Source organism: Sciurus vulgaris, assembly GCF_902686455.1.
Source record: "Sciurus vulgaris genome assembly, chromosome: 10".
Taxonomy (NCBI): domain Eukaryota; kingdom Metazoa; phylum Chordata; class Mammalia; order Rodentia; family Sciuridae; genus Sciurus; species Sciurus vulgaris.
The window spans coordinates 76,000,425-76,017,065 of record NC_136470.1 but is presented as its reverse complement, the minus strand read 5'-3'; the positions used below and the strand labels follow the sequence as shown (position 1 = coordinate 76,017,065).

General features: G+C 39.9%; 1 protein-coding gene across 16 annotated transcripts in view; it reads right to left on the bottom strand.

The window, feature by feature from the left end:
* Positions 1 to 16,641, bottom strand: part of RUBCN (rubicon autophagy regulator) — a 74,761-nt gene that overhangs the window by 23,271 nt on the left and 34,849 nt on the right. For 4 of the 16 annotated variants that reach the window (XM_079156138.1, XM_079156146.1, XM_079156150.1 and 1 more), the window contains exons 7-13: positions 15,671 to 16,204; positions 14,268 to 14,312; positions 12,110 to 12,205; positions 11,263 to 11,378; positions 8,791 to 9,001; positions 7,845 to 7,946; positions 4,852 to 4,926 (exon numbers count right to left, since the gene is read on the bottom strand). In XM_079156138.1, coding sequence (XP_079012264.1) covers positions 4,852 to 4,926; positions 7,845 to 7,946; positions 8,791 to 9,001; positions 11,263 to 11,378; positions 12,110 to 12,205; positions 14,268 to 14,312; positions 15,671 to 16,204 — 1,179 coding nt within the window. Of the gene's footprint in view, positions 1 to 4,851; positions 4,927 to 7,844; positions 7,947 to 8,790; positions 9,002 to 11,262; positions 11,379 to 12,109; positions 12,206 to 14,267; positions 14,313 to 15,664; positions 16,205 to 16,641 lie in introns of all 16 variants that reach the window. The other 12 variants (XM_079156153.1, XM_079156139.1, XM_079156143.1 and 9 more) reach the window with 5 other exon arrangements.

Here is a 16,641-nt window from a genome sequence, read left to right as displayed (position 1 = left end):
GAAAGAAAAACCAAATCACTAAAATTCGGAATGAACAAGAAAATATCACAACAGACACAAGTGAAATACAAAACATAATTAGAAGCTATTTTGAAAATCTATACTCCAACAAAACAGAAAACCTCGAAGACATCAACAGGTTTCTAGAGACATATGAATTACCTAAACTGAACGAGGAGGACATACACAACTTAAATAAATCCATTTCAAGCAATGAAATAGAAGAGGTCATCAAAAGCCTACCAACAAAGAGAAGTCCAGGACCAGATGGGTTCTCAGCCGAGTTCTACAAAACCTTTAAAGAAGAGCTCATTCCAATACTCCTCAAAATATTCCATAAAATAGAAGAGGAGGGAACCCTCCCAAACTCATTCTATGAAGCCAATATCACCCTGATACTTAAACCAGACAGAGACACATTGAGGAAAGAAAATTTCAGACCAATATCCTTCATGAACATTGACAAAAATTCTCAACAAAATTTTAGCAAATCGCATACCAAAATATATTAAAAAGATAGTGCACCATGATCAAGTGGGTTTTATCCCAGGGATGCAAGGTTGGTTCAACATCTGGAAATCAATAAATGTCATTCACCATATCAACTGACTTAAAGGTAAGAATCACATGATTATTTCAATAGATGCAGAAAAAGCATTTGATAAAATACAGCACCCCTTCATGCTCAAAACACTGGAAAAAATTGGGGTAGTGGGAACATTCCTTAACATTGTAAAGGCCATCTACGCTAAGCCCATGGCCAATATCATCCTAAATGGTGAAAAACTGAAAGCATTCCCCCTAAAAACTGGAACAAGGCAGGGATGCCCTCTTTCACCACTTCTATTCAACATTGTCCTTGAGACTCTAGCCAGAGCAATTAGACAAACCAAAGAAATTAAAGTGATACAAAGTGGAAAAAAAGAACTCAAACTATCCCTGTTCACTGATGACATGATTATATATTTAGAGGAACCTGGAAATTCCACCAGAAAACTTTTAGAACTCATAAGTGAATTCAGTAAAGTAGCAGGTTACAAGATCAATGCTCATAAATCTAATGCATTTTTATACATAAGTGATGCATCTTCAGAAAGAGAAATTAGGAAAACTAATTAGGAAAACATTCACAATAGCCTCAAAAAAAAAAAAATACTTGGGAATCAATCTCACAAAAGAGGTGAAAAGAGGTGAAAGACCTCTACAATGAGAACTACAGAACACTAAAGAAAGAAATTAAAGAAAACCTTAGAAGAGGGAAAGATCTCCCATGTTCTTGGATAGGCAGAATTAATATTGTCAAAATGGCCATACTACCTAAAGTGCTATACAGATTCAATGCAATTCCAATTAAAATCCCAATGATGTATCTTACAGAAATAGAGCAAGCAATTATGAAATTCATCTGGAAGAATAAAAAACCCGAATAGCTAAAGCAATCCTCAGTAGAAAGAGCGAAACAGGGGGTATCGCAATACCAGACCTTCAACTCTATTACAAAGCAATAGTAACAAAAACGGCATGGTACTGGTACCAAAATAGACAGGAAGATCAATGGTACAGAATAGAGGACACAGACACAAACCCAAATAAATACAATTTTCTCATACTAGACAAAGGTGCCAAAAATATGCAATGGAGAAAAGATAGCCTCTTCAACAAATGGTGCTGGGAAAACTGGAAAACCATATGCAACAGAATGAAATTAAACCCCTTTCTCTCACCCTGCACAAAACTCAACTCACAATGGATCAAGGACCTTGAAATCAGACCAGAGACCCTGCATCTTATAGAAGAAAAAATAGGTCCAAATCTTCACCTTGTTGGCTTAGGATCAGACTTCCTTAACAGGACTCCCATAGCACAAGAAATAAAAGCAAGAATCAACAACTGGGATAGATTCAAACTAAAAGGCTTTCTCTCAGCAAAGGAAACTATCAGTAATGTGAAGAAAGAGCCGACAGAGTGGGAGAATATCTTTGCCAACCATACTTCAGATAGAGCGCTAATTTCCAGAATCTATAAAGAACTCAAAAAACTCTACACCAAGAATACAAATAATCCAATCAACAAATGGGCTAAGGAAATGAACAGACACTTCACAGAAGAAGATGTACAAGCAATGAACAGATATATGAAAAAATGTTCAACATCTTTAGTAATAAGAGAAATGCAAATCAAAACTACCCTAAGATTCCATCTCACCCCAATTAGAATGGAGATTATCAAGAATGCAAGCAACAATAGGTGTTGGCGAGGATGTGGGGAAAAAGGTACATTCATACATTGCCGGTGGGGTTGGAAATTAGTGCAGCCACTCTGGAAAGCAGTTTGGAGATTCCTCAGAAAATTTGGAATGGAACCACCATTTGACCCAGCTATCCCACTCCTTGGCCTATACCCAAAGGACTTAAAAATCAGCATACTACAGAGATACAGCCACATCAATGTTCATTGCTGCTCAATTCACCATAGCCAGGTTGTGGAACCAACCTAGATGCCCTTCAGTTGATGAATGGATAAAGAAACTGTGGCATATATATACAATGCAACATTACTCAGCCGTGAAGAATGATAAAATTATGGCATTTGCAGGCAAATGGATGAAATTGGAGAATATCATGCTAAGTGAGATAAGCCAATCTCAAAAAACTAAAGTACGAATGATCTCACTGGTAAGCGGATGAGGACATATAATGGGGGGTGGGAGGGGTTAGTGTTAGGGTTAGGGTTAGGTTTAGGGTTAGGGATAAGGAGGGTGGTAAGAATGGAGGAAGGAAGGACTGTATAGAGGGAAAAGAGGGGTGGGAGGAAGGGGGAAAAAATAACAGAATGAATCAAACAACATTACCCTATGTAAATTTATGATTACACAAATGGTATGCCTTGACTCTATGTAGAAATAGAGAAAGAACATGTATCCCATTTGTTTATAATAAAAAAAAGATGATATGATAGTGAGTTATAAATGAAGAAGTCAGACACAAAAGAGCACATATCATATGACTGCATTTATATGAAATGTCCAGAAAAGGCAAATCTATAAAGGCAGAAATTAGATTATTGGTTGATTGAGGTTGTGGATCAGACAGGTAGTAACTGTAAGAGATCTTATTGGGTGTTTTAGTCAGCTTTTTTTTGCTGCTGTGACTAAAAGATCTGACCAGAACAACTGTAGAGGAGAAAAAGGTTACTTGGGGGCTCATGGTTTCAGAGGTCTCTGTCCATGGATAGCCAGCTCCATTCCTCAGGGCTCAAGGTGAGGCAGAACATCATGGCAAGAAGAGTGTAGCAGAGGGAAGCAGCTCACATGATGATCAGGAAGCAGAGAGACAGAGAGAGACCCCCACAACCAGATACAAAACATATACCCCAAAGGCACACCCCCAATAACCCACCTCCTCCAGCCACAACCCACCTGCCTTCAATTACAACCCAATCCATCAGGGGATTAATTAATTGATTGGGTTAAGGTTCTCATAAGAAATTATTGGGTTACTTTCCTTTCATTCCCTCTCCATAATGTGTCTGAGGCAAGGTACCTCTCCCCATTCTCCCTGTCCCTCAGACTCCAAAGACTGGGGGTCACAAGAAAAAAAAATTTCAGTTGAAAATTTTTTCATATCCTTGGTGTAAAACTTGCCGTGTATACAAAATTTTGAAAGCTCCCAAAATTGGGAAAGGAAGGATGTTAGGAAGACCAAATAAAGGAATGCCTTATGAGTAAAGCAGACTGAGTATGTGCTGATGAAATAGCTGACAGTTGATAGGTGCACCAGCAAAAGATTGTGGTTGTAAACACATTAGAAACCAGTTAAAAAGTGACTGGACAATCACCTCTCAAGCAGCAGTTAAAATATATTACAGCAGGGGCTGGGGTTGAGGCTCAGTGGTAGAATGTTTGCCTAGCATGTGTGAGGCACTGTATTCATTCTCAGCACCACATAAAAAGAAATAAACAAAATAAAGGTATTATGTCCATCTACAATTTTAAAAAATTAAGAAAAAACATTACAACAATGCAGTATTAGAGAAAAATGAACCTAATTATTTTTATTTCTCTAAATCTTGATCTAATCTGATATAATTATTTCAAATTCTAGTGGTTGACAATATGAACAGTCATAAACATTAAATTAACTTTACTAAAAGGTATATGTCTGGTACTGGGGATCAAACTCAGCGCCTTGCTAGGCAAGTGCTCTACTACAGAGCTACATCCTATTCCTTTTAGTGTTTTTGTTATTGTCCTTTGTGTTTTAAAACCATTTTAGGTAGAATACTGTTACTTTTTTTCAATTAACCCCACCTACAGAAAACCTGCTTATGTGAATCACAAAGCAATTACTAAAGATGGCTAGTTATAGCAGCAATTCCTAATTATATATGAAGTACCTAGACAAGGTAGCTTTCTGAAAGTTGGATCTGCAAATTTAAAACTCTGAAGTGACACTCAGTTTCATGCCATTCTGTCCTACTTTTGCTGTCTGAATGTGTAACAATAGCTTAGATATACGTTTGAACTAAAATTCTTTGACTATTTCTTTCTAAGCCACCTATTACCTCCATACTCCATGATACTTAATCTAAAATGATCACTGTAGGGAAGAATCAAAAAGGACAAACTCAATGAGGAGGGCTGTTAGAATCATATGAGGAAAAATATCTGAATATCTGAATTGTTCCTGGCTTCTTATTCTGGCTTAAGTCTAGTTTTTTCTAATAAGATCTCCAGACCAAATAGTCCTCATTACCTTAACAGGTACCACAAGGTCAAGTACATACAAAAGCTGGTGCAAACATTTACACACATGCATGTATAAGCACATCCACGTTTCCAACATAGGCTACCTGAGAACATGGAGGCCATTGACACTGAGAGTCCGTTCTTTGACATGTGATTCAGGTTAGATCCTTCGCTATCATCTGTGTAATGATTATAAAAGGGGGCCCTTTAGTTTTCTGACAGGAAATAAACTGATGATATTGACAATTCTATACCACACGTTCCTAGGATCAGGAACTTCTCCAAACCAGTCTAGCCTCAAGGACCTCCTAGGATAACGGTTCTTAATCAGGGGGGATGCTGGCCATATCTGGAGACATTTTTGACTCTCAAGTGGGGAGAGGGTTACTACTGGCACCTGAGTGGTAGAGGCCAGAGACGATGCTAAATATTTTACAATACACAAGACAGTTCTCACATCAAAGAACTGCACTGCCTAGAGGATGAAAAACCCTGCCCTAAGGTCTTTTCCTTTAGGATTTCTAAACTAACTACGGAATTAGTTGATTAAACATCTCCTTGGAGCCCACAACTACAGCAATAGTTTCCAATAGGAGTGTACTTTATGTCTCCCTCAGGCAGCTTCCTTCCATACTGAATAAGCTTCCCAGTTCCTGGCTTTACTTCAGGAAACATATTTAGCCTTCAAATGGACTGTTCCACACCTGATAAAGCAGCAAACTCAGAATTTGCCTTAATATTATCCTCATGAAATTCTGCTGCTGCTCCTGAGAGGGTGGAACCCTCTCAATTTCTTCTAATTTTGGAGATCAAGTCAATCACAGGCTATGGCACAACAAAAAATAAATGTATGGCAGGTGTGGTGGTACAAGCCTGTAATCCCAGTCACTTGGAGGCTGAAGCAAGAGGACTGCAAGTTCAAGGTCAGCCTGGCAACCTGGGGAGATCCTGTTTATCCCGACTTCCTAGCATAGAGATCCCCAAACCCTTAGATTTTTCTAAGTTATAGAAATGTCTTTTACTATTAATAAAGAATCCCTTTCAGTCATACCTGAGTGTATATGAATGAACTGACTCTTAGAAGACCCCTAGACAGTTTCAGGATAGGGCTGGCCACCAGAAGAATCAACTACATGATTAGTGAGTTGGAACTTTGACTTTCCCTTTACCTCCAAGGAAGACAGAGGGGCAGAAGATTAAGTTCAATTACCAATGGCCAATGACTTTAATCAATGATTCCTACATAATGAAACTGCAATAAAAAACTTGGAATGACAAGGTTTGAGGGAGCTGCCTGGTAGGTAAACAAATCAATGTGCTAGGAGGGTGATGTACCCTGCCTGACTCCACAGAGACAGAGGATCATACACTAGAGACTGTTCAGAATCTTGCCCTATCACTTCTTCATGGGGCTATTTTTTTTGTATCCTTTATAATAAACTGAAATCATACACATAATGCTTTCTTTTTACTTTTTTCAGTACCAGGGATTAAGCCCAGGGCTGTCTGACTACTGAACCACATTCCCAGCCTTTTTTAAATTTTGAAACAAGGTCTCACTAATCTTCTGCTAGCCTTACTAAGCTGCTGAGGTTGGCCTTGAACTTGCAATCCTCCTGCTTCAACCTCCCTAGTTGCTGGGATTACAGATCTGTGCCACCATGCCTGGCAGTATAGTACTTTCCTAAGTTCTGTGAGTCATTCTAGTGAATTATTAAACCTGGAGAGAGGGGATAGGAACCCCTGAATTCACAGTCAGCAGGGAAGAGCATGGGTGACCTCACTTGCATTTGTCATCTTAAGTGGGACATTAATCTGATTTAATACAACTGACCTCCTGGATGAGAGCTCCTCCCCTTCTATATGCTGACACTTCTAATGACAAGAGTCTATGATTCTGTTACAACAACTTAGCATTAGTAGGTAAGAAATTAAAGTTCCACTTTGTGAACTTGATTTATTTCTTTTTTGCTTCCTCCTCAGTGATTCTTCTTGTCCCTTTGTTTTAGGGATATTATAAAGCTCCTTTTGAATACTTAGAAACAATTTTAGGTATATCATGGGACACAGGAGGATAGGATTCTAATTTCATGAGGTATGGGTCAGCCCAATGAACCAGAAGGGATAATCATACTGCAAATGAATAAAAAGCAACAGGGTGACTTCAATGTCAGACCACTCTACCTGGAACACTTCCTTTCAGGGTTCTTTTTTGCTTAACTTTTAAAAGAGATCCCAGGTGTAATATCAGTCACTTGTGAGGCTGAGGCAGAAGGACTCCAGGTTTAAGGTCAGCCTCAGCAACTTAGCTAGGCCCTAAGCAACTTGGTGAGCCCCTGTCTCAAAATAAAAAATAAAAAAGGCTAGGGATGTGGCTCAGTACAAAGCACCCCTGGGTTCAATCTCCAGTACCCGCCCCCTGCCCCAATTTTTTTCTAAACGGGGTTTAGGGACTGGGTTTGTGGCTGGGTGGTAGAGGGTTAGCCTCACATGGGTGAGGCACTGGGTTTGATCCTCAGCACCCACATAAAAATAAGTAAATAAAAAATAAAGTATTGCATCCATCTACAACCAAAAATATATTTTTTTAAATGGGGTCCTTGGGGCTGGGGTTATGGCCCAGTGGTAGGCACTTGCCTGGCATATATGAGGCACTAGGTTCGATTCTTAGCACCACATATAAATATATAAATAAAATAAAGGTCCATTGACAACTAAAAAAAAAATTTAAAAAAAAAGGGGTGCTTGGTTTGGTTTGGTGGAGTGAACCCATAAAGGGATTTTGGTTTGTTTGTTTGTTTGTTTTTAAATTTTTTTTTGTAGCTATATATGGACAGAATGCCTTTGCTTTATTTGTTTATTTTTATGTGTTGCTGAGGATGGAACCCAGTGCCTCACTCTGCCACTGAGCCACATCTCCAGCCTGGGGTTTTGTTTTTAACCTGAGAAGTTGGTCCTTTCAGTATCCTTCATGGGTTACAACATTCCCTAATGGTCCATAATGAAAGTCTTCTACTTAGGGAGTTTCACAGCATATGATTCCAAATTCAAAGAAACAAATAATAAAAGCTCTCTGTAACAAAGTATCACTTCTTACCTTGGATTTCAAATTCATCAACCTCATCAGCAGAGCCAGAGTCAGAGAACTGTGCTGAATCACGTGAACTAAACTGGGAGCTACTGGAGGTAACTCGAAAGCCTATTAAAAACAATAATAATAAGAGCAACAATAATAAATAAAACAGAAAGAGATCTCCTACTCCTTCCAATGTCACAGTAAAAGGTAACTGGTATGACTTCAACAGAGAGATGTAATAAAACCTTCACTAAAGTGAAGCTGTTGACGTGGAAACTAGTTCTTGTTGATTTATCCCCTTAGAAGACTTCACGTAAATAGGAGGTACTAGCATTTGGGAAGTCAATTTGGGATCAGTGGTCTTAGTTCTCCTTGTATCAGAAACCTATTTTGGTTTTTTTTGTTTTTGTGGTACTGGGGATCGAACTCAGGGCCTTCTGCTTGCAAGGCAAGCACCCTACCAGCTGAGCTATCTCCCCAGCCCTCAGAAACCTATTTTGAAAGGAAATCATTTCTGATGTAGGAAATGAACGAATACTGGAATAAGTATTTCTAGTCTGGTAACAAAAACAGAACAAAATAGATGTAAGGGTGATCTGGCTGTGACATCTGTCACCCCGTTGATCACTAGGGTTGATTCGGCTAATTTGGCTGGCTAAGTGGGTGTTCCCCTTCCTCCCTCACTAATCCACGTGAGTCCCTCCCAAAGCTGTGTGCTTGATCAGAGAGGACAACAAACTTCCCAGACAAAGGAGGACCATCTTTGGTCAAGGGTATATGAGTAGCAGCGCTCCCCTGCTAGAACCTCCAAACAAGTTCTCAAAAATAGAACAAAGTAGTATCTTTCTGACAGTGAGGAAACCTTGGTTTGGGTATACTTTCCAAAGGGATACCAGAAACAAAAGCCCTCAAAGCACTGAACCTGTCTTGAAGCCATTAAGAAGCAGGGACAAAAATGTTCACTAACTTCCATGCTCAGTCTCCTGGTATACAGGGAGCAGATTGTTAGTGCGGATCTGTTGGCGCCGAAGGCGGATCTTCTGTTTCAGTTCCTGTATCTCTTTATCACTGTCTTCTTCCTCTACTTCCTCTTCTTCTAGGCACTGGCTCATCATGTTGCACTTCATTAGCTCGATGGCAGCAATCAAAGACTCTGAAATGCTGAAGTGGGCATTCTCCTAGGGACAGGCAAGCAACAAGTTGTATGCCAAGGAACTAAAAGTAAGCCAGGCACAGTAGCACACATTTGTAATCCCAATGGCTTGGGAGGCTGAGGCAGGAGGATCCAAGTTCAAAGCCAGCCTTGGCAACTTAAAGAGGCCCTAAGCAACTTGGTGAGACCCTGTCTCTAAATAAACACATAAAAAGGGCTAGGGATGTGGCTTAGTGGTTAAACACCCCTGGGTTCCATCCTTGGTACCAAAAGAATAAAAGGAACTAAAAGTATTGAATGCCTCACTTATTATATTGTTGGCATACCTTTCAAGGTATGCACTGCTCTTATCAAAAACACCCAGGGGAAATGCACACTTCTACCATAAGGAAAGTAGATGATCTGAAAACCTGTTCTAAATTCTCTTTGCTGTCCTGACCATTTTCTACACAAAATGAAAAGAAAATCTCAGCTGGTCAACCCAAGACACCATGCAGCATCAAGTACCCCAAGGGGTACCATTTCCATTCCAATAAGTACCTATCATGAACCAGGAAAAACTCAGCAAACTTTAGAGCAAGAACCTATTAGTAGGAAATTAACTGCTCAGAGAGAAGGTGGTTCACAGAACCACTACAGCAGATGATAAAACACTTCAAGTTTCCTCAAAGAACATAGGGCTAAATAATATCTCTGGTACTGAACAGGTGAATGTATTTATGAAACAAGGAACAGTGATCCACCTTAACAAAACTTAAGTGCAGGCATCTCTGGTAACAAAGATTTCACCATTATAGGCCATGGTAAGACAAAGCAACTGTCAGAAATATTATAATATTTTAAACCAGCATGGTACAGACAGTCTGACTACTTTAAGGAAACTGGCGGAAGCCCTGTCCAATCTGTGGAAGGAAAAGCACCACTTGCTACTGGAAAGGATGGTGATGGTGATGAAGTTCCAGATTTTTGGAGAATTTTGATGAGGCTTCTAAGAATGAGGCAAATGAATTGAGTCAACTTCTGAAGAAGCAAAACTTGAAGATGTTATTGGGAGTTGCTATTTATCTCATGACTGCTTTTTAAAATTATTTTGTTTGTGGACTTGATAAAATCTAGCACTCTTAATATTTTTTCTTTTTCTTTTCTTTAGGTACTGGGGATTGAACCCAGGGGTGCTTAAACCACTGAGCAACATCCCCAGCCCTTTTTATTTTTTATTTTGAGACAGGTCTTGCTAAGTTGCTTAGGGCTCACTGAGTTGCTGAATCTAGCTTTAAACTTGTGATCTTCCTGCCTCAGTCTCCTAAATTACTAGGATTACAGACGTACACCACCACAGCCAGCTTCCCTAATATTTTTAAGCCCAACCTGCTTGGATACTGCAGTTCTTTTTAGTTTTTGCTTATATTCAATTCATTTTTTGTTAAATAAGCTGAAGAAACCTAGGAATAAAGTGTGAACAGTTCTTCACCTAGCAAAGAAATAAAGAGAAGATGCCCAGAAATTTCAATTTGGTTTTCTTTTCTAAGTTTATACACTCACACACAAAGTATTAAGGTAAATGTCTAAAGATAAGAATGTTTTGTTATCTATAAAATGCTGCATGGAGCCAGGCATGGTTGCACACACCTATAATCCCAGCAGCTTAGGAGGCTGAGGCAGAAGGATCTCGAGTTCAAAGCCAGCCTCAGCAAAAGCAAGGTGCTATGCAACTCAGTGAGACCCTGTCTCTAAGTAAAATACAAAATAGGGCTGGGATGTGGCTCAGTGGTTGAGTGCCCCTGAGTTCAATCCCTGGTACCCACCACTGTAAAAAATGCTTCATAGTTGTTATTTATTATATATCTGAGCCTAAGTATAAAATACAGAAGTTAATTCTGGAAACAGTATTTATCTAAGGTTCCAGGATCAAAAAACAATAATCAGTGGGCTGGGGAGATAGCTCGGTAGAGCGTTTGCCTTGCAAGCACAAAGTCCTGCGTTCGATCCCCAGCACCGCAAAAAAAAAAAAAAAAAAAAAAAAACCAATAATCATGTGGCTAAAATGCAATGTTTCTCTGCCCAGCATAGCTTCTAGAATAAAATTGCTAATATTTTGGACTTGATGAGAAGCACACACTTCCTGAAGAGTTTCCCAGAAACAGAAATTATAGGATCTTATATTTACTGCAGGCTATATACTCATATCACTGTTATATACCTAAAATCTCATTAGAACAAATGGCCAGATCCTTAGGCCAGATCCTCCAACGAATGAGCTCCTCATCTGGCCCTTTGATTCCTCACCTTTTCGAGGTCTGCACAGCTGCCGAAGTCTTGCTCAGAGAGGTAGCTGATGAGAGACTGTCCTTCTGATGGTCTTCGGAACATCCCCTCTCCTGAGCACAGGTACTGACCACTCTCTGTGGGAAAATGGAATGTGAATGTAAAAAGTTCTGTCTTAAAAGGCAAATCTGTAACAGCCATGCTTCTTGAAGAAGTCTGAAGATTTTACCACTAAAGATGTTCTTAAGTCTTCCCAGATAATAAGAAATTAGAGGTTGGAAAGGTATCTATCTTCTAATTGAATTACTCAGACTTTAAGAGCACTAAAGCTTTTGGTTGGAAAATGGTGAACTACATGGACAGAGTCTAGAGACAATCCTTTTACCATCTAAATTTATAGATGACATACTCTCCTCTCCCTCCTACTCCACACACACACACGTACACACACACACACACAGTTTTTAAAAACCCATACTGAGAGTCAGAAAAGGACACAAGTAACTTCCTTCTGTGCATGATTTCCATGTGAAACTTGTCTTCTGGTAACTAAACCCAGATATTCAAAGGCCTCTTTTCAATATCCCTCTCACCCACTTAGAGAGCCATTCCATCTGGGTCAACAGAGACATGCTGTGATAATACCTATGACATAAGAGAAAGTTGGACCTCAGAACCAGAGAGGATCAAGAGAAATAGTGGGTAACTGTGATTTCTAGTACAGGGGTTGAAGAAGGTGTGGGTCACACTGCACAATGTGTACTCTCCAAAGAGCTGAATTGAGCCCAAAAGCTGAGGCTTAGCAAGCAGGAGGGGAAAGCAAAGACAAGACACCACTTCAGCCCTACCCTTCCTAGAACTCACTTACCATACTCCATATACAGAGATCTGGTTGTGCTGACTTCACTGCTTTGAACAGAGTAGGGAAAGGGGCCTCTTAACTTCAAGTTATCATTGCAGGATTCTAGTGTCAGTGACAACACCAGGAAGTAAAAACATACATCGGAGTGAGCAACAGATAAATTCCCCACTCTGGAGTTTCAACATGAAATTGCTACCATTCCCAAAGCCCTCCCAAGAAGGAAAGAGGTGGCATACCAATAGTGAACAGCCCAAGAAAACAGAACATGTAGAGGAAAGGAGTTGGGAAATCAGTTGGAAGAGAGAAAACATAATCCAGAATGGAGCAACACAAAAGTGAAAAAAATAAATTCAAAATGAATTAATTTAGTTCTTTTACAGGAATATCAGCCAATTTCTAACCAGTTGACAAACAAATTTAGCAAAGAGTCTTTAGGGGTTGGGGTGTAGCTCAGTGGTAGAGTATTTTTTTGGCATACATAAGTGAGGTCCTGGGTTTTAGTTTTGTTTTATCCCTACACCACAAAAAAGAAAGAAAGAAATGAAGAGAGAAGAATCTTCAGATGGTAAAACAAAGACAAGCACATTAAATTTTTCTGATACATTGACACTACTAGGTTTTAAAAAAAAAAATCAGGTGGTTTACATTCACTAAGGAATTAAAAAAAAAAAAAAAAAAAAAACAGCAATGTCCTTAAAAGCAGCATCAAGGCAGTGCTAAAGAAGCCAAAGACAATGACCTTGAAACCAAAGGGCTCAGTGACTGGAAAAGGAAGGGAGCATTTCATGAGAAGGTTGGCAAAGCAGAAGGCACCTTGGAATAAGACTAGTAAGAGCTGGGAGTGGAAATATGGCAGCAGCCAGGGATCACAGGAAATGAGAAATTGATATTCCTCAAAAGGAAGCACAAAATTTCCAGTGCTAGAGGGAAAAGCAGGTAGAAGAGCAGGTGGGTGCCTGAGAAATGAGCAGGGTACTCTGGGAGGATGAATGACTGAGTCACACTTAACCCATTTCCCTGGAAAATGGTGCCAACTTGTCTGCTGCTTCTATTGCAAAAAATGCTACTACATGGTGGGAGATAATTCAGTTTTATCCTTGGGCCTCAGGGACTTCTGGTAGCCCTAGCAGTGGGCTCTGCTCCTCACCACTGAACTGAGGACAAACTAGCAGTCACCATGAAACCTTGGTAAGAAACAATGTCTTAGAAGGAAATTTTGAGATTCCCCAGTCAAACACAACAAAAACTTCCAACATCACAACCTTACTTCTTTACAAAGTATGGCCATTCAGCCTTTGCACACTGAGTATACTACCACCTAATGCTGCCCACCCAACTAATTTTTGGCATTTCCTCACACTCACTCAAAATCTGTCTTCTTATAATTTCTCATCATCTTAAGAACAAAAAACGCTCTTCTAAATGATGATTCTGCATACTTTATTTCCTCTTTAACCTTCTCTTCTCAGAGTAGGCATACCTAGCAGTTTCACCCATTACCAGGAGGCCATGGTTTTTAGTCATTTCTCACCACTCTGTCTTGCAGACACATTACTACAGCATTAATATTTTCATGAATCACAGTATCCAAAATGCAACACAAATCTCAGTTTGAACACCACCATGAAAACCAAAGAAACAAGTCAATAGAAAAATGTGCAATGGTTGGAATGGGGTGTGGGAACTCATAGGGGAATGCAGACATATAAAAGAAAAAGGAAATGGGACTCTTGACAGGCAAAAAACATGCAAGTATATCCAAAACCACAGAAAGGGGATAAAACACATTCTGGTGTTAAGTCAAGGAAAATAAAGTAATCCACAATAAGTATTCAGTTAAAAGAAACATTCTGCCACTAATTCATCATGAGGCCTTACTTAGACAAACAGTAGGCTTTTTTTTCACCTTTGGGAAAAAATGAATTGCTAAGTCTTGATTCTGCCTTCCAGAATCTGTTGGGAGACTGAATGAGGCACGTTGAAGTTGTGGGCAGAACACATATCACATTAAGTATCAGTGTCATTTTACAGACAGGTCCCAGCATCATAACAGGACCAGACTAATCAGACTTGATTTGACACCAGACTAAAAAGAGGTTTTCAACTAAGCAAGGTGGTCACAAAGGAGCAGAAGGGAGAGAAGGTAGAGGACTGGCTCCCAAACCTGCAATGGGATCTTCAACTATAATGGTGATATTCCTGGGGCCTCCTGTAGGTAAAGAGACAAGTATAGAGGAGAGTCCAGACAGAGCAAACAAGATTAGAGAGAAAGAGGAAAAAAACAAAAACAAACAAACAAAAAACTATGTCCTTTTACCTGGCAGAGGTGGGGACATAACTTCAAAATGGAACCCCAGTGCTAAAGGAGGTATGACTCATACAAGAAGCTACACATGACCCACACTCCCTCAGACCCTCCTGCTGTAGGTCTACTCAGGCTCCCTTTTCCCATGCAGGTTACCATGGTTTCTGGAATCCATGTGGATTCAAGAATGGGGGCAGGGAAGTTTTACATGCTCAAAGGTCAATGACCTGGAATACAGTAGACACCAGGTCTGCAGTAGATGTGACACGAGGTTCTGACCCAAGCACTCTTCACATCTAAGAAAGCTCATGGGAAAACAGGCTTTGATTTGGAAATTTTTCTCTTTAAAAGTTCTAATAAGTCAAATCAAATTCTTGAGGAAAAACATAGATAAAATTTGCCATTAGAAAGTTTCAGATGAGGCCCTTAGGTTCTCATCTTTCTAGTCATTACAGAGAAGTAATGACAGCTCCAGTTGCTTAAGGGAATCCTTTTTGTTTTATTACATTCTTAATATTTTATTTCTGGGGCTTTCTGACCCAGAATAGCTTTGGACGCAGGTTATACCTTGCTGTTGTGGAGACTCTGCTGCAAATGAAATCCAAACAAAGTCTGCCAGATACCAACAACCCAAGAAGGATGATGGCAGGGAGATGGCAAAAGCAATGAAACCCACCTTCTCCAGGTCTAGGCCACTCTCTGCTATCACCTACTATTTAGGTGACAGCATTCCCAGGGGTCAGGGCCTCTTTACCTGTCCCTCAGCCCCACCTGCTTGGTTACTAGGTCACATCACCCTATACTCATATTCCTAGTTTTAATTAGGAAAACCTAAGATCACTCTGCTTCTCTCATACTGGTATTATATCCTGACCAATCTTCCAAGGAATCATAGGAAGGGGAGGAATTTAATGGGATTATTTTTCAAGCTCCAATATTTTCCCTTAGTCCAATATTTTCCCTTAGATCATTTAAAACTCGAAATGTGATAAGTCACACTATCCTCTGATGCCAAGGAACTAAAAAAATCCAGAAAAATATTTAGTATTTAGCAATATATAAAGGAACAAACATAAATATATTCAAGACATTTCTTGAATATCAGCATTACATTCCAAAGTTCTCTCTTTCATTACAAAGCAGAATCTCATGTCATCAAAAACATAACCTCTTTCCAGTGCTTAGAAAGCCTTAGGAATGTTCCTTTCCACCCTAAACTCAGGGGGTCATCTTGTTAACTAGTGATTGGTGCTCACCATTACCTGGGGCTCCTCTGGAAGCAATGTTGGTATCTGAATGGGAGCGAATATGGCTCTTCTTTGTCCCACTGGAGACAGTGACAGTCTGCCCCTCTGAGAAGCTGGATCTGCGAAGAACACTGGATAGCTGGTTCTGTCCGCCTCCCTCTTGGTTCCCTAAAGAAGAAGCAGCAGAATCTGGCTTCTGGGAGCTACTGGAGGAGAACAAATTGGAGCTGCTACTCTCGGCATTGCTGCTGTGACTCTGACAGCTGGTGGTCCGGCCATGGGGGTCCAGGTTGCCAATGGCCAGGTACTCAGGTCCCTCACTGGCCTCACTTGGGGAATCATTCTGGCTGCTGACCCAGGATGCCTCTATAGGGCTGGTCAGAGTGCTGGAACTCATCTCATTTGGGGTCAATGCAGAATCCCTGGCTAGTGCAGAGTCTGAAAGCTGGGGGGCTTGGATGGTTTGATCCTCTGCTGGTGAGATGTGTCCTCTGCTTTCTTGAGGTTTCTGGGGAGCACCAGAGAGGGAAAAGGAAGTAGATCTTCTCTCTACAATATAAAAAGAAAAGATAAGGGGAAAGAAGGTAAGCTAACAACAAAAATAAACAAATAAATAAAACAGAGCATCTATTACCATAAGGCATAACACAAAAAAATTTATTAAATTTTCTGCTAGATCTAAGAAAGAAAGAAAGAAAGAAAGAAAGAAAGAAAGAAAAAGAAAGAAAGAAAGAAAGAAAGAAAGAAAGAAAGAAAAAAAGAAAGAAAGAAAGAAAGAAAGAAAGAAAGAAAGAAAGAAAGAAAGAAGAAAGAAAGGTAGGTAGAAGCCTGTGGTATGCATGAAAAGGCTTCTCCACAACTTGAGACCAATTCTCTATCATTACTGAGTGCTGAGGACAGATGTTACCTCAGAAAAGGGAAGTCAATTAAAGTAAAAAATTATTTAGAAGCAGCTAGGTCAAGCTGCTGTCCTTATAGAGGCTTTA